The sequence below is a fragment of the Halichoerus grypus genome, chromosome 2 (assembly GCF_964656455.1).
Source record: "Halichoerus grypus chromosome 2, mHalGry1.hap1.1, whole genome shotgun sequence".
Classification (NCBI taxonomy): domain Eukaryota; kingdom Metazoa; phylum Chordata; class Mammalia; order Carnivora; family Phocidae; genus Halichoerus; species Halichoerus grypus.
In genome coordinates this window covers 73129902-73152773 of record NC_135713.1, presented here as the reverse complement: position 1 = coordinate 73152773, position 22872 = coordinate 73129902, and the positions used below count along the sequence as shown (strand labels likewise).

The 22872-nt window shown below is 40.0% G+C and overlaps 2 protein-coding genes across 4 annotated transcripts in view; one reads left to right on the top strand and one right to left on the bottom strand.

The window, feature by feature from the left end:
* MACIR (macrophage immunometabolism regulator) overlaps nucleotides 1-21772 on the top strand; it is a 169067-nt gene extending 147295 nt beyond the window's left edge. Inside the window, exons 4-6 of one of the 3 annotated variants that reach the window (XR_013445658.1) lie at nucleotides 20453-20571; nucleotides 20747-20781; nucleotides 21042-21772. The gene's annotated coding sequence lies outside the window, so the exon portion shown is untranslated. Of the gene's footprint in view, nucleotides 1-20452; nucleotides 20572-20746 lie in introns of all 3 variants that reach the window. The other 2 variants (XR_013445657.1, XR_013445659.1) reach the window with 2 other exon arrangements.
* Nucleotides 1736-21063, bottom strand: LOC118547055 (uncharacterized). Its single transcript, XM_078066321.1, has 6 exons — nucleotides 20950-21063; nucleotides 16111-16268; nucleotides 14243-14285; nucleotides 12234-12420; nucleotides 4369-4504; nucleotides 1736-2148 (listed from the first exon to the last, which is right to left on the bottom strand). Exons 1-6 carry the CDS (start codon nucleotides 21061-21063, stop codon nucleotides 2049-2051), a joined length of 738 nt encoding a protein of 245 aa, XP_077922447.1. The 3' UTR covers nucleotides 1736-2048.
* Nucleotides 21773-22872: the final 1100 nt, after the last annotated feature.

Sequence of the window (22872 nt, the reverse complement as noted above, 5' to 3'; positions counted from 1 at the left end):
TATCCCTTGAAAATCATATCAAAGTTTAAAATTCTCTCCACATAAAAATGCTCACACACAGTGTTGTTGTTTTGCATAATGTATGGGTTTGTTTAGATCTCTAGAACCTTCCAGGAATAACAACAGTAGTTTCTGAGGAGTATCTTTGAACTTTGAACGTTGATACCTTTCACTTTCAAGTGAGTTATATGACTGCTTAATTCAGGGAAAACTGTATTCACATTTTATTGAGGTGATTGCTTTTGTTGTTCTCCTTCAGGGGAAAGCTCTGTGCCAGGGTTACAGTTGGCTGTGGTCACTAGCTGGCTGCCTGGTAACGGCACAGTTTATGCATTCCATGGCGGAGCTCCAGAAAGGCCGAGCGCTCTGCTGGGGAGCGGATGTATGAGCTCCAGGTTTCTGACACGGACATTACTGATGATGCCCCTTCTGAAAGACCTCATTATTACCATGGCAAATACCGGGCGAACAAAGGGACCACTGTCAGAACAGAGGGCTATCTGTTATTGTTAATTGAATATTTTTGATTATGGTATTAAGTTGGTTAGAGTATTACAGCATGTCTTTTTTGGGCATGGGTTCATTTGTGCAGCTTCTCTTAGTATGGGAACTAAGTAGCACATGCTCACACACTCACAAGCCTCCTTTATCTGAGTTGTGGTGAACGACAGTTGCAAGCTGTCGCCATCTATTTGAAGAGTTCACAGTCTTTTTGGGGGGGCGGAGGTGAAGAGTATAGGAGAATGGCTTGAATTTTGCTATCTTTTTCACATTTGAGATTCTCTGTAAAATACCATTTGAATGAACATGAAGTCCTTCGTGAGACTGTAGAGATATAAACATGATGTGTTGCTGGGATCGGCGTGTTTTAGTTCTCAGGCAAAGACTCGAAGTGTTGGACAACTTTGGGAAGTGGCTGATTACATCATCTGTGTGAAACCACACCCCATCCTTGGTCACAATGAAGGGCTATAGGATGAGTGGGAATAACACTGGATAGAGGGATGAAGACCTGGGTTCAGTTCCAGTTTTGCCATTAATAACCTATGTGATCTTCAGCAGGCAACTCCCTTCCTGAGCCATAGCCTAAGGAAGAGGGGTTGAGCTGTAAGTATCTTGGGAGCTCTGAAATACTATTATTTTGTGAAAAGACAAGACCTCAAATTTTTTGTTGTCGGGAGCTGTTCCGGAGCGCTTGAATCTGACAGTTGAACTCCCTGAAATTTGTTTTCCATGTTCCATTCGTAAGGGCATGGGACTTCCAAGTGCATCACAGCATCGTGGATACACACAAAGAAATGAAGTCAATGCTTAGAATTCACTTTTGAATTTCTCTGAATGTTACTTCCAGGATTAAGAGCAGGACATTCTTGATTTATTTTGTGTTTTCCCCTTGCAGTGTGACAGATATTCAGGTAATAATTCAGGTAATAATATGATGCATGCCTTTGAGTTTTCTCCCCTAAATTTAGCCTAATTCTTTCTTTATTTTTATAACAATAATTGTTATTATTTTCTTTCCTCTGGGAAGTCCTGGGAGCCAGTCAATTGTGAGATGGCCTGACAGAGAGGACCTTGTTGAGTTGAATTATTTACTCACCATTTAAGCCACTTCATTTCTATGATCTTAATTTTTCCAAATATCAGCTTCCCACATCCTGGCCTGTAGGCACTCTAGGAAGCCTACAGTCAAAGGACAGAGCGGAACATTTAGCAAAGAATACGAAAGAGAAAATAAATCAACTTTTATTTATTTCTGCTTTCAAAAGACAGGGGTATGGGACATACTATATTTTGATGCTAACCTGTGCAGCCTGAGGGGCAAAAACATGAGGGGATTAATGATGTTGACATAAGTTGTATTTCCTGAATGTCACATTAGATTTTGGAGCTTTGGTTCAAAAACAAAATTATGACCTTACCACAAAGTTTTAGTGTATCTGAGGAGCATTCAGTTGAATACTATCTAATGAAAAATGTTTTTGTTTCTTCCCACAGCAGGTTGGTGATGATTTTCTGGGTCCCTTCTCTTAAGACGAGGGTTTCTTTCACATTCTGGTCTCCTCTAGAGGTCGGTTCATGAAGTCTTGAATAGCCTGATGCAAAGGAAGCCACTTTTTGATCGACGCTTTCAGAGCTGTAATCCAGCTGTAGAAATGACAGTGCAGGTCATTTAAACAATTTTTAAACAAACAGGTCATTTAAAACAATTATTGGGCTGTAGGAAGGTGAAATGTTAAAAAATCTTTTAAATTTATTTCCTAATTTTTTCTCTTGGTTATTTAGTTTGAAATTAATATAGCAAACCCCGATCCTTAGGTTTGGATTGAACAAAAAGGTAAAACATCAAATGTGGAATAGACAATGGTAGCAAAGAAATAAAACTATGTTGATGTAAATAATAGGATCAGAAGAAGGCACAATATTTGTAAATAGTGATTAATGGAGCTATAGGGCTTTTACAATCGTTACTAGTATTTTACTGTTTCTATTTAAATTTCAAGTTCAGTTGATCAAATGTATAGTAATCAAATATTGCCATTAGGACAAAATACTCCTTTTTACATTCTGTTAATCACAGGGAACTCTGCAGCTCAGCTCCTCTCTTTTTCTACTCCCTTCTTTTCATTTTATTGGATGATGTTTTATAAAATGTACCCATATATAATTTATTCTAAGGGTAGTTAATTTTTTTTTTTTTTTTAAAGAATGGTTTGGGTCAGGTAAGCTCAGGTAGTGGGAGGTATAGAAAGATAACTAAGGATTCGTTCAGCACAGTGTGTCAGGAACATTAATAAGTTAATGTGCTTTGTGATTCTCTGAGAGGGGAATATGATTTGTATCATTTCTTAAACTGACTTAACTATTTTGGGGGAGTAGGGCATCTTGTGCCAGAATTGCCTGAACCACACTTTGTGAAGCTCTGCTCTTATGCTTTGAAATATTTCTCTAGTGACTCAGTGTTGTTTCCTATTGATAATATCCACTCATGGATTTGGCAGTGAAATCCAACTATTCAGCCTCCACTCTTATCAGATAGGAGTTAACTTTATTTCATTGACTCCTTTTCTTTCTTTCTTTTTTTTTAAATTTTATTATGTTATGTTAGTCACCATACAATACATCATTAGTTTTTGATGTGGTAATCCATGATCCATTGTTTTCGTATAACACCCAGTGTTCCATGCAGTACGTGCCCTCCTTAATACCCATCACAGGGCTAACCAATCCCCTCTCCCCCCTCCCCTCTAAAACCCTGTTTGTTTCTCAGAGTCCATAGTCTCTCATGGTTCATCTCTCCCTCCAATTCCCCCCCCCCCCCGCTTTTCTAATACACCAACAGGAGCCTCACCTTCAAGAGAACCCTCTTGGTCCGCCACCTAGATTGTAGAGCACAAGCCCAAGGAAAGAGATCTTGGCAAAATATCTAGCAATTCTATATTCATTAACCTCCCACTCTAGCCTATCCTTAGGAATGAGAGGAGCAGACAGGGTTTACATAATGGGAGAAGGCCTAGGGAGACTCTTCCCTTCCCTAAATGGTTACTTGCTGGAAATCCTGAAATTCTACTTTTAGAGTTTTATTTCTTTGGGTTAAAGCAATGTATTTGGTTCTTGTAAATACCCCTAAAAATTTTACCATGTTCTCTGTTTTAACAAATGACTGGGGATTTCTTTATTAGATCTGTTTAACCCAGACAATTGGGAGAAAGTGTCTGGATGAGGTGAGGGATGGTCATCAAGCAGGTGAGGGTAGGAATGGGAGGGTACTAGATGTCTTGGGGATTGAAATTAGATGGAGGAGGATCCTCTAAATCCAAGAGAATACTTCCTCTGCTTCATGGTTTTGTCTCAGTTCATTCTATTGCTCTTCCCCCTGCCAAATCATCATAAATCCAAGAGCCCATTTGTGCATGCCAAGCTGGATAGTGAACATATTGAATTAGATAGGTAAGTTCTGTATCCTTCAGTGGCTTATAGCAAAATGAAACAACTGACCACATTCAGATGGACATATCAATAAGAGTTATATGAACGGAGGTGAGACAATGAATCTGAATTAATAACTTATAATATTTACAGATAACTGTGTTAGTGGATTTTTTATGTTGAAGTCTAGGTCAGCCACTGCCTTGGGAAGAATGGTGGATTCCTTTTCCATTGGAAAAAAGTACTCCTGGAAGAGTCATCTTCTATGCATTGAAAGAAAATAAAATCCTGGGGAATATTAACTCTAGAGACTTTGCAAAGAAAGGGAGAGAGTTAATTGAAGATGGGAGTTGAAGTTGGAAAGTAAGGATAAGGGTTTTGCTAAGAAGACTCTTTCAGGGCAGATGAAGAAGAAGAAATATGCAGACCTTGACTTACCGTTGGTTCTCTGTCTTACTTTCTGCACAGAAATAGAAAGTCTTGAACTCTTCGGATGGGGGTTTGAGTTCAATTACTGACTGCTTGAAGCTTAGGGTCTGTTCATTCACCCTATATCCTTGTAGATACAGGCCACCTACAGAGGTGAAAGAAAAAAAAAAATGAGAAGAATAGGGGAAAAGTAAGATGGAGAATAGGAATCTGAAAAAGCACCAAGAAAAATTTTTATCTGCAGGAACCTCTAATCTAGGTGTCTTATTTTACAGATGAAGAAACTGAGACTCAGGAGAGTATATAATTTAAGGTCCTCCACTAATGATTAATGTCAAGACTGGTAATAGAGGTGGATTTCTTGGTTTTCATTTTTGTGGTCTTCTCACTGCATGTTCTGTATTTCGCTTTGGGTTCCTGTGGGACTAAGCTAGCTACTTTACCGGGAGGACACATTTTGAAATAAATTTCTTGGTATCAAAGAGTGACACCTGCAGTATCACATTAGAGGGAAATTAACTAATATTTGCTTGGGCAGAACCATTAAGACATCCTTCCTGAATAATGAGATTGCTAGCAGTTTCTAAAACCAACACAGATTCTCACCCTTTTTGTGCAAATGCAAAGCACATTTAAAATATGAACCCACAGGGTGATATGAGGGAGCCAACTTGAATTAAAATGAGAATAAATGACTGGTTTTAGAAGATAATTTCTTCCCCATGGCCCTTTGAATCTGTGTTAGTGGATATAGATTGCTTGGTCTGAATTTTGTTTCCATTATTTGGGGGTAGGGAGAGCATATCAGTTTGGGGGACGATGCTGAAAAATTAAAACCCTTTGTGTTTTATAGTGTCTTGATGCTCTGAGCTAACCTGAATCTCATGTAGATACTCTAGGCAGCATTGCTAGTATCGACGATTAGATGTTTAAACCTCTTTCTTGTTCTTGCTAACTCTTGTTCTCCCATTTCCCCCCAGGATCCACGTTAGTGCACTGACAATCATCCTATGCCAATAAGGGACTGTGAAGGGAAAATTTGGTTCCTTTGGATATGACTCACTTTTGTTTTCCTTTTGTTTATATTTGGTACGAGTGTCTGGAAGTCATACGTTTTTTTCTTTTTAAACACAAAGAGTGGCTTTCAGACTTTAAAATTTGCCTATTTTATAGAGGGGGTTTAGATGCAGTACTACATTTAAAAAATGTTTTCATTTAAAGAGTCAGTTTTAAAGCTAACTTCTAGAAAGCACTCATTTTAGAAATGGTTAGATTTTTTTCCCTTTAGTAGGCCCCAGTAAAATGGTGTTTGCCAAAATCCGAGAGTCACTGCTGTCTTTGTGCTAATGTACACACCATAAAATTCACACATTTGAAGTGTGCAATCAGTGATTCTTAGTTTATTTATGGAGTTGTGTGACCATCACCAGAATCCAATTTTAGTACATTTCCTTCACCTCAGAAAGAAAATCCTTACCCGTTATCAGTCACTCCCCATTTGCTGCCCCATCTTACCACCAGGTGATCTAACCTCCTTTCTGTCTCCATGGATTTGCTTTTCCTGGGGCGCTTAATATAAATGGAATCATACAATATGTGGTCTTTTGTGACTGGCTTCTTATAACTAGTATGCTGTTTTCCAGGTTCATCCATGTTGCACCATGTATCAGTTCTTCATTCCCTTTTATTGACAAGTGATATTCCATTGTATGGGCATACCACATTTTATTTATTAGTTCATGGACATTTGAGTTTTCTTCATTTTTTGAGCTCTTATGAATAATGTTATGAACATGTACAAAATTTTGCATAGTTATATATTTTGGGGTACGTACTAGAAGTGGAATAAGCAATATGCTGGATGTTTCAGGACTGTGGGCTACCTAAAGACATAACCAAGGGTTAGTTTGCTGTATTAATTCTCTGCTCCCAACAATAGTACAAAGTTTTTATATTACTGCACTGGTTTCTGACCTCTTCCTACTCGTGAGATTTCTCTTTCTCATATGTCTGAGCAGATATGGATACCCTCTCCCGTCCCTACCCTTTTTGAGAACAAATAGAAAGTTTTGTCCAAAAAAGATGTCTGCTACAAACAGGAGAGTTTCTGACCCCTTTTCTAGCCAGTTATAGGGTAGAAATGATTGGCAGTAAAAACATCCGATTACAACCCCATTACCTCATTTGAGGTGACCTCATTGGACCAGTCTCTCTGTTATAAAGTAGCAGCAATAAATAGCAAGCTGGCACAACACTTGGACAGAGATTTCTCACAAGAACTATGCAAGCATTAAGTGTTCCATTTGTTGCAATGATGTAAAACGTATCTGAGAAGTGCACACAGACCTTGAAGTGATTTATTCAAGAACAATAGTTAATAGTCATGATTTGTTACTTTCAGCTTTTGCTGGAGAAAAATAAAAGGAAAAAAATCATCAAGTACATGGCGAATGACAAGGGGCTTCAGGCCCATGAAGAGGCATTTGACTAAAGGGCTTTTGGAATACTGACGCATTGGCTTTTTAATATTAGCCCGCACAGGCAAGCCAGTAATGCTATTGTTCAAGTATGAGCACTTTCCTTGACAGTAAGCAGAGACTGGTGCTATTTCTACAACTCTGACAATACACATTAGAGGATTGTTTATCTAGGTGAGAGTAAAATATGAGATTCACATCTAATGTAGTTTTCACAGAAAGTTAGGGCCATATCGCTTCTCATGTCATGTACTTTCCCCTCATTTCCGTTATCTTTCCTGGCCTTTTCTTTGCTGTCCCCAGGATTGCCTCGCTACGTCAGGTGACTGTTACAGTCAGTAAGTCATGTCCCAAACACTACAGATAACTTTAGAAGTGAGAAATATCACACGAGGTCTCCTGGATCTCACATCAAGAACATAAATCAATGGAATAAAATAAATACAAAATAAAATGAAAATAAAGCAGGAAGGCAACTGAGATGCTGTGGTCAGGGGGGTCATGTCTCTGTGAAGTGGTGACCACAGAAGCCTGAGCCTAATAACAAAGCAACTGATATAGTAGATGTAGGACAAAGATAATTGAAAGGAAAGAACCTTTTTTAAATACCCTAAGATTCTGAACATGAAACTGCCCATTTAGCAAGCATGGATGCAAAGACAGTGTTTTGGTACTTGAGTGTTTTTCCAACCTTTTTGGCTGTGACCCAAAGATGTTAATAAATGCAGAGCTCTACACGTTTCATACAGTTAGCCCAAAAGTTTTGTGAAACACTGGGATGTACCATGAAATTTTCTATGCAATTAAACTCTATTCTGTTGTATTTTTAAATACTTGTCACAACCTACTACGTTGACTGCATGACTCAGTAATGGGGTAAAAACCTGTAGTTTGATGAATAATGCTATAAATAGCAACCAACACCTGCTTCACAGGGCTGGAGAACAAGGAACCAAACAAGGGTGGGATATGCAAGAGCCAAGCAGAGCTTGGACAATACAAGTAAGGGAGGAAGTAGAGATCGGACCAGTGCAAAGGTCATTCACTTAGCATCACCTAGAAGAACTGAAAATAAGTACTAGGACTCTGTATAATCTTTATGAATGTAAAGATTCATATCCCATGCATGTAAAAATGATTACATTAAACTGAGTATTTTATTTTTAATTAATTGATTAATTTCTTTCTTTTAGTGCCTGTAACGTTCATGGCACTGCATGGGTTCAGCCGTTCTCAGTAAATTTCTCTGCTGTCTGTCCTCAGAACTCCTGGTCCTTGTGATAAATCACTGGGACTGCGTGGACCGTGGCTATGGCAGTCAGTGTGCTAGTTTCCAGAGACTAGATACCCAGCACTGAGTACTACTTCAAGAAGATTAATATCTGGCAGGGAGTGCTCTCTCTAGCATTATGGCTAAGAGTTTGGGCATAGGATTTGGATAGCATTTGTTCATATTTTGTCACTTAACAGCAGCCGGGGGGTGGGGTGGGGTGGACCACATCAGCGTGTTAGTTAAGTTCTCTAAGCCTTTGCTTCTCACTTATAATGGGGCAATAACAGTGGATGTTTTGCCGATATTAGTTTTAGATAATGAACATAAAGTGCTTATCTAAGTCCTGGACACATAGGAAGAATTCAGTGACACATGTTAACTTTCCCCCTCCAATACACACCGAGCAGTATGCCTCCATCCTAGTTTGGGTTTCATTGTTCCAGATCATTGGCTACAGGCCTCAGGTCGTGATGCAAGTTAAGATGTACAAGAAGATTGAGAAGGACTCTTAGAAAAAGGATGTAGACCTCAATTCACAGTTCCAATCTGGGGAAGGAGAAAGCCCTCCAGAAGAGCTCCTGCACAGCCTCCTTCATGCTAGAGAAGAGTGAGCTGCTGGTTAACCCTCGGAGAGCTTCCATCCGGACCCAGCAGCTGTCAGGGTGAGAGTGAGGAGGAGGCGGCAGGAAAGCGCATTTTCTGGAAGAAGGTGCATGCTCAGGCAAGTGGTATTTTTTATTCAAGAAAGAGTAGAGTCATGTAAAATCAAAGGCCTCTATTTTAGAACATGGCCTAGATATAACATTTTCTTTTGGAATTTCAGTAAGAAAATGTTCTTTTAATCCATATTTGAGATAATTTAAGCTAGAAATTGAGGGCCTGTGGACAAAGGAATATTTAAGATGTACAGCTGGGTAAGATTGAATGGGTTTGGATTAAATATTTTTATTAGTCACAAAATGATATATTTTCAAGAGAGGAATTTAAAAATAGATAGAAATTAGATAACTTCTTAGGGCTAGAAAGAGTGTGGTATGGCAGAAGGGCTAGGCATCCAGTGGCCTGAGTTCTGGTTTTGCCTTTGAATTGACTTTCTAATCTTCTAACCTTTCTCTACTATTAAGTGAGGGGAAGACAAACTACTCACACTTCATGGGAATAATGGCCATTCGGGGTGACTTGATCATTCATTCATTCATTCATTCATTCATTAAAAATACATAATATAGAATCATCTTTGGAGCATATAGTCCCTTAGAAGAGATAAGATGGCTATCTAGAGGTAAAAGGTGAAAGATTTATGCGATCTGAAGAGAAACCAGAGTATGGCTATCTAGAGGTAACATACAAGGTAGAGGGTGATAAGTGTCTCAAGATAGGTAAGTGTGGAAGTCCAGAGAGGGGAGATGCTTTGTCTAGGACCATCTATCTGGGATTGCTTTATAGCAGACATGGCTGGTGACTGAATAAGCATTTGAAGGTCAGGTAGAATCTGGACAACTAGTGTTGAGAAATCAGTAGGTATAGACTGTTCCAGGGGAAGGAACTAGAACAAGCAAATACATGGTGTCAGAAAAATGCTCAATGTGAGGTGTGTTAAGGAGATAGAACATGACCGTGTTGTGTTAGAGTGCAAGGCACTTTAACACAAGGAATGGAAAAGAAAACCAGAGAAAAGGGTTTTGGGACGAAGTATAAAATTCTAGAGTGCTCTGGAGAAAACAAAGAACAATGGAAGATTCTGGAAAGATGTGTGAAATGATAGGAACTGAATATGAAGAAGACTTCCATTTTTTTCCTCCTTGCCTATTTTTTCTTTTTCTTGGTGTAACTTAGGCTACCTGGATTCAAATTCTGTCTTCACCATTTACTAGCCAGGGGAACATGAGCAAATGATATAACCTTGCTAAGCATCAGTTTCCCAAATGGTAGGTGGGAAAGTAACCTATCTCATAGGAATGCTATTGAAATTAAATGAAATGATAAGTAAAAACATTTAACAGAATGACCAGTACAAAAGCTGCACTTACTAAATGGTAACTCTGCTTTTGTTGTCATTATTTTTAGGCCATTTATTAGTAGCCCTTTTCCAGAGGACCTCCTCTGACCTTTCAGAATAAGGGAAGCCACCTAGTGGCTGTCATTACTGTTTTAAACTTGGAGTCAGTAGCAATCTCGGGGCCTCAGTAGTTTGGAAGCACTTTGTTAGTATTTCAGTTTGGAGTAATCTGAGCATTCAATCCTAAACATTTCCTTTTTATCTCTGGAAACAGTCTCTTAAAAAATGAGCTCCATTGATTTGGTAATTAAAATGATTCAGACTTTTGCAGTGATACTTATTTTATTTATTTATTCATTTGTTTATTTATTTATTTTAGAGAGAAAGAAAGAGAGACCCTGTGCATGGGGGAGGGGCAGAGGGAGAGGAAGGGAGAGAATCTTAAGTAGACTCTGCCCTGAGCACAGAGCCTGACTCAGGGCTTGATCCCATGACGCTGAGATAACAACCTGAGCCAAAACCAAGAGCTGGACCCTCAACTGACTGTGCTACCCAGGCACCCATGCAGTGATATTTTATTTTTTTATTTTTTTATTTTTTTAAGATTTTATTTATTTATTTGAGAGAGAGAGAGCACATGAGAGGGGGGAGGGTCAGAGGGAGAAGCAGACTCCCCGCTGAGCAGGGAGCCCGATGCGGGACTCGATCCCGGGACTCCAGGATCATGACCTGAGCCGAAGGCAGTCGCTTAACCAACTGAGCCACCCAGGCGCCCCATGCATGCAGTGATATTTTATAATAAAAGTCCCAATCCATGACTGCTTTGGAGGTTTGTTTTGTTTACTTTCCTTCCCATGCTGGTATCAGGTACTTAAAACTATGGATTTGGAGTTGAATAGGAACAGCCTGTTCTCTAAGTGCTTAGAGATGCTGGCTCTCTCTTAACAGTTGAATAATATTTTGGGTTATGTTGTAACGCTCTCAAATAGGTGAATAAGTGAAAGAGAATCATTGTATCGTTCATCCTGAGTGATAAGAAATGGAACATAGTGTGACATTCGCCTTGTGCTTCTTTTGTTCTTTCCAAGGAGGCTGAAATGGTCACCAGATACTTCCTTCCCATTTGGCATGACTGTCTAGCTTAATTAAACATAAGCATTAATGCTAAAAAAGAAAAAAAAAATCAAATGACTGAGATTCCAGGATATTTACTACTACTAACTATTTAAGGATTATTCCTTTGGTGAAAAAAAATCCAACTGCAAATAAAATGCCAGTAATCTCTTTTGTCAAAAAATTACAAGAAGGCCAGGGGTGCCTGGCTGGCTCAGTTGGTAGAGCATGTGACTCTTGATCTTGGGGCTGTGAGTTCAAGCCCCACGTTGGGTGTAGAGATACTTAAAAATAAAATCTTAAAAAAAAATTACAGGAAGGAAAAATGATCTTTCTTGTCAAAATCAGGCACAATTATTTTATTATTAAATTATATTGTTTACATACCCATTTTGTACATATAGCTTTTAAAATATATAATTTAATAAACGTATAAGATGTATACATTTTGTATAGAGAGAGCTTTATATATAGAGCTTAAGTCACCCTAACAGCAGTTACCTCATATAATCTTCCTATAGTCCTGTAAAATAGATAGCTGTTTCCATTTTACAAATGAGGAAAGTAAGTTCTAGGAGTTAAGTAACTTGCCCGAGAAAAATTGAGTTAATATTCTTTTTGTTACTCACTTGTCCAACATTAGGAATACTCTGAGGAAAGAGAGTTACTACCCAGCAAGATATTGGCATTGATTCTGAATGTCATCAGTGACCATAAGAATGAAGGAGTTTATTTTTGGGGGTTAAATCTACAGGATCGGAGTTAGCTTGGCTGTGTTTAGATCAAAGCTTCATTGCTTACTACTTGTGATCTTGTCGAGTTAAGTAGGCTTTGCAGCTAGTTTTCTTATATATAAAAGGAGAATACTAATAGTATCTCTTCATTGGAGGATAAATGAACTAATTTAGGCAAAGCACACAGTATGAGCCTTGGTAAAAAGGTCCATAAAGCTAGGATGTCACTACAACTATTATTGTAATGAGTATTATTTCAAGGAAAGTTGAGTCCATACCTGAGGCCTGAGTAGAGCGAATGCCAGCATAGAAGTACAAGCAGCCATCCTTCAGAATGCAGTAGCGCTGGACCCACACATCTGTGCTTCTGTCCAGTTGGTGCAAAAGGCCCAGGCACTCCGGGTTCTTGATAGCCAGGGGTGGGAGGCTACTGTTGTGCAGAGTAACGTCTTCCCAGACATGGGTCTGCAGGTGTAGCACAAAGGGATCATCTGAGTGGTCATCCTGTGCCATTGGTCATTGACTCCCAGAGCCAATGATACCAGCACAAAGGCTGTTTGACTTCAGAGAAGGCACTTCCCTAAGTGATTCTATTGCTTAAGTCAGTCTAATACTTGAGCAACTAGCCAGAAAACCTGAATTTATCCTGTGGCTATAGAGAACTTCTTCCTTTCCATGTCCATAGACGTCCTTTCTCTTTGCTTTCTATTCGAGTGTGAGGAAACCAAAAGAATATCAGTGGTATATAGAAAGGAAGTGGAAATGGGCACCTCAGCAAAGACTATGTCTAATGGCCTTGTCCATAAATGCTGGTCCCAGTGTGCTGTGTCACTGACCATTGGGAGTGTCCTCCTAGCCCTGTCCCTGTTCCTGGCATGTCTACTGTGTCTAATAGCAGCCCGTGGTTCATGCTTCACTTTAGAACTCCCATTTGTGCCAAGGTCCAAGTTCAGTGCCCCATGCCAGATTTGGCCTTAGGCTCTCATGGTCAGGGATGTGGAAGGCCATGATAAGTCAAGATCTTCTGGGAGGCAGCCCTCTGTCCACAGGCCTGAGAGGCAGGCTTTCCCCTGTAACTTGACCTGAAGCATGGGACAGAGTGCTTCATCTCTTTATCATAATGACCTGCCAGGTGCTGGCCAGGCCTTCTTTATTTGGTTTCATTTTTGCTCTTTAGTTTTATCAGGGCAGTGCGGAAGATTTCAGGATGCAGAGCTGACTGTATTCTTTGCTGTGAAGTGGAAACCTGCTGGGAGTTTGGGTGTTCCTTTTTCATTCTGCTATAGACACTCGGAGTGCATTAGCAGAATAGATCCCTCTTAAAAATATCAGGCTCATTAGGATGACGCATTGGAGAGATGGATGAGTGTATCGAGCATTGTGTTCCAGGTAAAATGAAACACAAGTCCTGCTGTTTGTCATGTGATGATGCTAGTGATTGTTCAGAAAGGACAGTTATAGGACACAGGGCAGTACACGTAAGCTCAAACAATCCAGATTTTCCTGAATGTACAAGAGCCAGAATACGTAGAGAAGATAATGGATTGTAAATACCTTTGCCTGTGAGGAGATGAGCATATTTAAAGGAAATCTATAACCTTATTAGAAATCTTGTACATAGCATAAAAATGAAATAATTGGGTATTAAAGCAATTCCCCCCACCCCAGCCAGGTGATAGCATTAGCTCAGAAAGGGGGGTATCAAATGTCTTAAGGGCTAAAGTGATGACTCACCTGTTGATGTTATGAAGTTATCTATCACTTTATAGCTCAAGCCTAAATTAAAAAGTATATTGCTTCAAGACTGGGAGTTGTGAACAGGTAGGAACAGTGAAAGGTGGGCTAGTATGTATCCAAAACAAGGATATGAACATAAACCACTGCATTTCTGAACATAAGACATTCATTTTCTAATAAGCTGCTCAGCCAACAGCACTATGCCAAGACATCCCTGAGATCTTGTACTTAGGGAATGAAAAGAAACAGAAGCAGTGGTTTAACCTCCTGGACTGCTCTGTGCGAAATGGAAATCCCACCCCAATTTGTGACTACCCAGCGAGTTCACTGAGAGAAATGTCACACAAACCCGTGAAAATAAAAAGAACAGCAGGAATGCAAGTTCTGTCATAGAATCTGAATAGAAAACCCTGTTAACTTAAAATCCTCTTTCCCAGCTTTTAGAGATCTGAGAAGTCCCAGGGTGAACTGCATGACATCTGACTTGATCCTTTCCCCCTCTGAGAGAAAAGCAGAATGGAGGCAGAGATGAATATCACAGACACCTTACCTGGCGAACAGGATGGGTTGCTTTGTCCATTGCCTCGAGCCACCTGGAAGACAGTCAGATGAGAGGCACTCTCCTTTGGGGGCTGGATAAAGTATCGTTTGGAGGGGCTTGCTGTTCTCCCTGGAAACCCATCTTCCAGACAGAACAGTCCTGAGGCTCAGAGATATTTCACTGCTTGAAGATCATGGTTGAAAAGCCACACGTTCTTACAAAATTGGCATTATTAGAGGGCAAAATCCCACCCCCAACAGGCATATTTAAAATAAATTATTGTTATCCTTCTCCTTTACTATAGTTTAATTAGTGCCTAAGAGAAAATTCATTCACTCTTTATTTTACCAAGGTACGTGAATTTATTACCACCGGCAGGGCTAGTAACAATTGGTGTTAATAACTGGAATGCACAGGCTATTACAATATGGAAAGACTGGCCAACAGTCACTGTCCTGAGCTCCCTCCCCAAGTGTTCCTTGAACAGAGCTCCCTCCCCAAGTGTTCCTTGGACAGGCCACCTTTAGTGCATCATTAGTGCCCCTAATTGAGGACTGCATTTTCTTAGTCTTGTCTCCTTAGCCAAGTACCAGCCTATCCACCCCACCTCATTTGCCAATCTTTTTCAATTTTCTTTTAAACCCTGTAACTTTCAATCAAACCCTACTGCTTGCTCTCTTCCCCAAAGTTTGATTTATTCCGTCTGCCCTCGCTGGTTACATTTCTTCTTTTGCAGGCTTGTCTGATACTCCGCCACCCCCTTCATCAACTCCTCCTTCATCCCTAACTCGAGAGATTCTCACTCCCTACCCTTAATTCCTAGGCCATTTTGTCTTCTCCGATAGCACTTCTCAATTTCTATTTCGCCTTATAAATATTCAACTAAATGCCCTGTCTTCTTGGTTCAGAGCTTGTTTGAAGGCAAGAATTAGGATTTAAACATACTAATAGTCTGTGGAGAACTTAAAACGGTGTCTTGGACACATTAGCTAACCAAAAATTACTTTGTCCATGAATTAAATACAATCAAGTTACTATTATCATATTTCCCTATTTGTCCTTTAAAGCAGCATGCATTTGAATAAATAATGTTCCAAAAATAGGAAAAGTATATTTTTTGCCTAAGAGGTTTCAGACCTAGGCCTCTCTTTAAAATTCAAGCTGAGTCTAAATCCTCTTAAAGAGACATGCCATTGACACCAAACACTGTTGACCTCTTACGTTTTTGTCATTCTTCCTTTCTCCATCCTACCTTCACCCTAAATCAGCAACACTTACACTGAAATTTTCACTTTGGCTCACTGGATTGACCAATGATCTCCATTCCCTTGGGGTGATACACTGAGTAATGATCATAAGCCACTAAATGCTTAGAGTTTGTAGGCTACCCTCTTAGAAAGCCTGCATGCCTCTACCCCTCCAGTTGGGTTGTATGCTTAAAAATGTCTGCTGGATTCATTCAAAACTACATTATTATTATTTATTTTGCTCATCTCCCTGTAGTGTGCTAAATTGCAACCCTACTGCATTATGTTTATACTTGGGACTATCCATCCGATTAGCCTAAAATATATAAATCTGATAACTTTGGGAAGCTAGATATGAACCGTGACAGTACTAAGCTTTTTTAGAAAATGTGGAGATCTAAAGTAAATGAGTTAGGAGAAGATGTTTCTGTTCTTTAGAAATTGTTAGAAAAAAATTGGGGGAATAATGAACAACCAAACTTCTCATTCTTCAGAAAAAGTTGATTGACTCACGCTGTGAATTTGCTGTTCCCTCCTCTACTTCCAATCCCCCGAATCTATAAGACTGCTATTGAAGAAGCATTCCTCCACCCAAGTTGAAACTCGTAAGATCAAAAATTAATGAATTACCTTTTCATTTCTTGGTTTGAGGTTGCACAGAAGCAAAATGTTCTATTTCCAGACTGAGGCACACAGTTAAACACAAATGGTTTTCCCAAACTGCTATCCGTGCCAACTTCTGCACCTTCTAATTTTATTATTTCCAGAGGCGGGCATTTTCCTTCATCCTGTAATTGATAAGTCAGAGGCTCAGCATGGGCACTGCAACGAGGCAGGTAAGGAGAAAGTGAGTGAGGGAAGGAGGACTAAGGTTATTTTTTTGAATTGACTGTGTGTTCTGAAATGAAAATATAACCCAAATGAGCTTTTGCTGATTATGTTCTCCATAATATATTCCATGGAACTTCAAATTTCTAGCTATGATATTTTTCCACATCCCTTTTGAATAGCCTCTAATAATATGAATTTTATTTATGCCACCTTGGGAAAGTATAATTAATTATTAATGCCCATTTTTCCCATGAGAAAAAAACATTAAAAGAAACTTATTTTACAAAATATATGTGGTTGGTAGTGACCTGAGATCTCTAGTTAGTGTTTACAATGAGCATGCTTATCGTGGCAGGCCCTCTTCTAAATTGTGCACATCTATTAATTGGTTTTTCTTGGCAAATGCTCATGAGGTAGTTGCTTTTATCATCTCTATTTTATAGATCGGGAAACTGCAGCACAGAAAGAATAAAGAACACTTTTCTTTAAATGACAGTATTTAAAAATACCATCTATGTATGCAAGACTAAAATAATTTTACAGGTAAATATTTTGTTACATTTATTTTACAATGACCTCTCAAAACATCCTGTCCATTATTCATGTCTTTTCTAAAAACAGCTATATTGAGGTTTAACTCATATACCATGAAATCACTAACTGTATGGGTACAAATCAGTGATTGTTTTAGTCAGTGTACAGAGTTGTGAATCCATTGCCACCATCTAGTTTTAGAACTTTTCCATCAACCTCCAAATTTTCTTTGAGCCCATTTGTAATCAATTGTCACCCTTGCTCCTCCAAGCACAGGCAATCACACATCTGTTTTCTCTTCCTATTAATTTGCCATTTCCGGACACTTCATATAAGTAGCATCATACACTCTGGTCTTTGTGATTAGCTTCTTTTACTTAAGGTAATATTTTCAAGTTTCATCCATGTTGTAGCACTTACTAGTTCTTCATTCCTTTTGATTTTTGAGCTATATTCTGTTATATGGATATGCATCATTTAGTTCATCCATTTACAAGATAATGGAGATTTTTCCTTCAATTTTGGTCTATTCTGAATAATGCTACTATAAACATTTGTGCATAGGTCTTCATCTGGGCACATGTTTTCATTCTCTTTGGTAGATTACTAAGAGTGAAATCTCTGGGCCATATGGTAAGTTTATCTTTAACTTTACAAGAAACTGCCAAACCGTTTTCCAAAGTAGCTATACCATTTTACATTCCCACCAGTAGTGTCTGAGTGTTCTAGATTCTCTACACCCTCACCAACGCTCTATAGTGCTTGTCTTGTTGATAAAGCTGCTGTCCTACTAGGCATTTAGTAGAATCTCCTGGTGATTTTAAATTGCATATTTCTGATGCCTGATGGTGTGGAACATCATCCTGACCAGAGCTTCTTAACCAATTTTAGGTAATGACTTTCTTTGAGATGCAGATGAAAACTATGGACCCTCTTGCCCCACCCCCAATACATGTATGTGCGCATATACACATGTGTGCACATAAACACGTGGGTGTAAATACATGTGTGTACATGAATGCACATGTGTGGGCGCATGTGAATACATATGTGTATATGTGTGCATGTAAATGCATATGCAAAAATTTTCTTGCCACTTATGGGTAGATGGATATAAGAATATTCTTCGACTAAAAATAATATCTCAGAGTTGTATGGCACTTTAGTTTATAAAACATTTCCATGGGCTCTGTCTTTTTTATTTTTTATGACTATTCTATAAAATAGGAAGCCAATGTTATCCCCATTTTCCAGAGGAAGAAACTGAGTTTCAGTGATGTATCCCGTGGTTGCATAGACAGAAACAGAACTTAAACACTGGTCTTCTCGCTCTGTCTTCTACACTATTTCTCCCATGTGTTTGGCTTCTTGGGCCATGGAAATTTGGGAGACTGCTGGATCTTAGCATCAGCACTTGAAGGCTGTAGTATTCAACATTTTAGGAGACAGAGTGTCTCCTGAAGTCATCAACTTTTCTGGAATAGAGACAGAGATGCAGAATTTTGATCTGTTTTAGTAAATATAAGAAAAGTAGCACATTTTGTAATAATTGTACATGGTCAATACTATGACATTAGAAACCAGAAGAATATATTTTCATTTGCTTTAATAAGGATAAAGGCTTTACATGCCTATAAATAATGGCTATTTATTTATATCATTTTCTCAGGAGGATTGCAAACTACAAAAAGAAATGGGGAAATATAAAGCTGAGAATTTTATTCTCTTGAGAAGTGAGCGATGTGCTCATTTACTAAGAGCAAACGTTCACTGGGTTTGCTTTCCTTTGGGCCCATTATATAGATAAGATGATATGTTGGTCTCTCAGTATTAGTACCATTAGGTTACTCAAGAGCTACCATGTTGTCCACGTCCTTTGCTGTAGGAGAATGTAAAGGACTACCCTTGTATGGCATGTGACACACAACAAAGAACAGTACCTAAAGTCACTTATGAGGCTCTTTTTCCTCTGCTCAAGTATCCGCTTTGTGAGAAGAATGAATGATAGATGAATGGACTAGATTAAAAAAATGAATGCTACTGTCTCTTACATGGCCTCTATCATGGCCCAGATTCCATTTGACTAATCTCAGTGGCTGCCTCATTGCCCATGATTATGAGCCTGCTGTGGCCCTGGGAGCAGCTACAATAAGACCATAGACACAGAGCCTGTGTAGTGGGTGTGGGGACTCTTGCAGCTGTGCTTATTCGTCTTACTCTTTTCTCTCAGTTTCACCATCCGAGAACCTTTAAACTCCACTCTTATGGAGATACAGGGTTTGGAAAAGGTTCTCCTTTTAGTCTGATCCTAACAGTGCTTGGTCTGTAGGTCCATACTCCCCGATCAAATGTTTTTTCGGGATAAAGAACAAGTAGAACCCATTTTGTCTTACTGCCATGCCCTTGGGATCATCATCTCTTCCCTTAAGCAAAACTCAATCCTCAGTTTAATTCTTAAATGGGTTCTGTTTGATTCCTTCCCTCTGGCTCTGGCAAAAGTCTCACTTAACGTCAGTATTGAAAACAATAAAGATTTCTTTAAGACCCGTTTCCCCACAACTTTATATTCTCCTTTCCAAGGCATGGAAAGGCTCTAGCTTCATTTTTCTCTTCCTGAGCCAAAACAGAGATCCAGCTGCTTCGTGTGTGCAAGATTGAGTAAAATAGAAGAGATGCTGAATAGAACAATACCACGGGGGGGCGGAGGGAGGGTGCGCCTGGGTGGCTCAGTCCTTAAGCGTCTGCCTTCGGCTCAGGTCATCATCCCAGGGTCCTGGGATCGAGCCCCGCATCAGGCTCCCTGCTCCGCAGGAAGCCTGCTTCTCTCTCTCCCACTCCCCCTGCTTGTGTTCCCTCTCTCGCTGTGTCTCTCTCTGTCAAATAAATAAGAAATCTTTTAAAAAATTATAAAAAAAGAAAAGAACAATACAACGGAATTGTTTAGTGAGGTCCAGAAGCTATCGACTGGGAATAAAGGAACTTGGGCCTTGGTGGCCTTGGATACTGTTGACATTGCCTATCGTGGAAACAAGACTTCTATGGAAATAATCCCGAAGGTCAGACTGCTCAGAAAAGGGAAATAGTAATTAATAATAATGACAAAACCCAACCCAGAGTGAATCTATTTCTAAATTAAATTATTTCTATAAAAAATACGGACAAGGACATTTGTATCTGTCTGCAACTTGGGCTCTCTAGTAAAATACAATTACCTACAGAGGTTTTTAGTTATTTGCTTTGGTCCAAATTTTGGTTTCAGCTTGGTAGAAATATTTTGTGGTTGTGCCTCTTTGTCTAAGGAGAGGGAAAATGTGGGGACACTATACCAGCATATTTCACTTTATCTGAAGGTGCAGCCATGAAAATCTACAAACTCAGAAGGAGGAGAAAGGCATCTTTAGCCATGAAAAAGAGCTAATTCTCAGTGGGGAAAACAGAGCCAAAATATATTTAGAGGGAAAGAAAGCATGTCCTAAAGCAGAACAGCACATGAAAGGTACATAAAATATACATCTAGAGAGCTATATTTAAAGCTAGCAGATTGAAGCAGAATTGAAGAGTGTCTCTCAGAGCCTCAGTAATGATGACCAGAGCCTTTTATCTGTAGGCAACAGTTTGGAGGCATCCCCTCTTCACTGGTGTCTGAAAACCATCACTCTCGGATAGCTGTGAGCCTCTGTCCATGTCATAGCTGATTGGATCCAGAGGGTGGCAAAGCCTGCCAAGGTAAGAAGGAGAGGCACAAGGGGGCTTTCACTGTAGTGACATTTGCTATCTTGGTCCTTGATTAAATGGAAGTCTTGACCCTAGGGGCTACACTCCCCTCACGACACCACTCAACATTATTACATACATGTATGTATTTGTTTATTTATACTTTTCTTTTTTTCCCTCCAAGTAGGCAAGAAGGCATGGATGAAGAACGGAGGACAGAAGGTAAAGAGAGCGTGCAAGTCAAACTCTTGTTTGTGGGTGGTACTGAGTTCCCTGTCAACGCTTTGTGAATTTAACATTTCTCGTTTCACTTTTATCAAGAAATTGAGATGATGACAATTTTCTTCCCCGTAGTTGCAGCAACTCTTGTCTGACTAGAAGTATGGTTACTGCTTTTTCCCTCCTTTTATAGTGCCTGGCTGCCACCAACAGCAGCAGAGGTAACTGGCTGCAAACTCGGGATTTTGTGCTTTTCTTTTCAGTTCGCCTGGAGTGGGGAACCATGCTTTAGGAATGATAAAAACATGCTGGCAGCATCATGTTGTTTCCTGGCACCAGGGAGATTCCTGGCTCCAGGAGGCACAGGCGGCTTTGGGGGCTGGAGGAGTTGATGTGCACACAGACCTACGAGTCACGCTGCTCCCAGACAGACAGGCTTCCTGCGGAGAAGTTAGTGAGGTGGAGGGGTGGCAGTGATGTTGGAGTCCGAGCTGCCCAGGCTTTACAGCTTTGGAGAGACGCTTCTGGCCTCGAGCACATGTCCCATTTGTCACCATTTTCCTTGGCTCCTAAACTGTCCTTGAGAGCATAGCAACTACCACCCAGTCAAAACAGCAAGACTGGGAAGAAGTTAATCTGAGTTATCCTCGTGACCTTTCCAAAGTTGTCAAGAAGTTACCAGGTGAACTGTAAAACCAAGATAGTCTACATCTTAGGCTCTGCCACTGAATGTTTGTCCTACAAGCTTTCCCTCTGAATTTGGTGTATTTTTGGTTTGGAGATGGATTCTAGAGCCAGACAAGCTGGGTTTGAAGCCTCATGTCTGTGGCCTTGGGCAACTTACTTAAACTCTGTGCTTCAGTTTCCTTATGAAACAAGATTTAGTTAATACATAGGTAAACTGTTCAGAACACTACCAGGCATTTCATAAGTGATGTATAAATGTTAACTTTCATTATTTTTATCTATCTATCTATTTATTTATTTATTTATTTTAAAGATTCTTTTTTTTTTTTATCTATTTATTTTTTGTTAACTTTCATGATTATATAGAAATTTGATGAAAGTGGGGAGTAAGAACTGGAAAACTTGTTAACCAAGATTCCTTTCTTTTTTAATTTATTTATTTACTTTTTAAAAAGATTTTATTTATTTGAGAGAGAGCATGAGCAGGAGTGGGGGGAGTTTGGAGGGGCAGAGGGAGAAGGAGAAGCAGACTCCCTGCTGGGCAGGGAGCCCGATGTGGGGCTCGATCCCAGAACCCTGAGATCATGACCTGAGCTGAAGGCAGACGCTTAACCATCTGAGCCATCCAGGCTCCTCCCAGCATCTGCCTTTGTAAGAATGAGGCGAGATCATCTATGTAAAGTGCACATAACAATGAGGTTTCTTCCTTCCCACATCTGGGCTCCATTTTCAGTTGAAGTGCAAAGGAATCGTCGCTACAATATCCCTAGGACTCTGGACTCTGTAAGAGGAAAGTTCTGCTCCAGAACCAGCAGTGGTTGTCACTGAAAGGAGGGCTGGGTTGGGCTCGGCTGGGCTGGGCTGGGGCACAGGTGGGGATGGGGATGGGGCTGCAGCAGAGGAAGAAGGCAGAGGGGAGAAGGGGAGGGAGTCTGGGTGATGGCACTCTCTTATCTTGGAAAGGAGTTGTGCTGATCTCAGTCGCTGGCTCCGGTGCCTGGATTCCTGTTAATCTGCCCCTTACTCCGAGATTCGGAGGATTCAGTATTTGCTTCTGGTTATACTTAGACCTAGAATCTCCCACAGCCCACAGATAGAGGCTGTCTGTTACATGAGCCAGGCACTTACTAATGGCTCTGCCTTCCTCTGTGATCATGTCTTGAGGCAGCTGCCTTTTGGCCCGTCATGCCTGGATTAACATCCTGGCTTTAATGAATTTCTTTCTCCTTACTACCCTCTCTCTCTCTCCCTTCCTTCCTCCAGTGCTTACTGACTGTCTGTACCTTCTGCCAGACTTCGTTCTAGGCACAAAGACCCACCATGGACTTTATTAGCCTTAGACTGATTTGCTGGTCTTCAGCCAGTCTCATTCTTGACAACAATTCCTAGGCCCCTTTTCTGGCCATG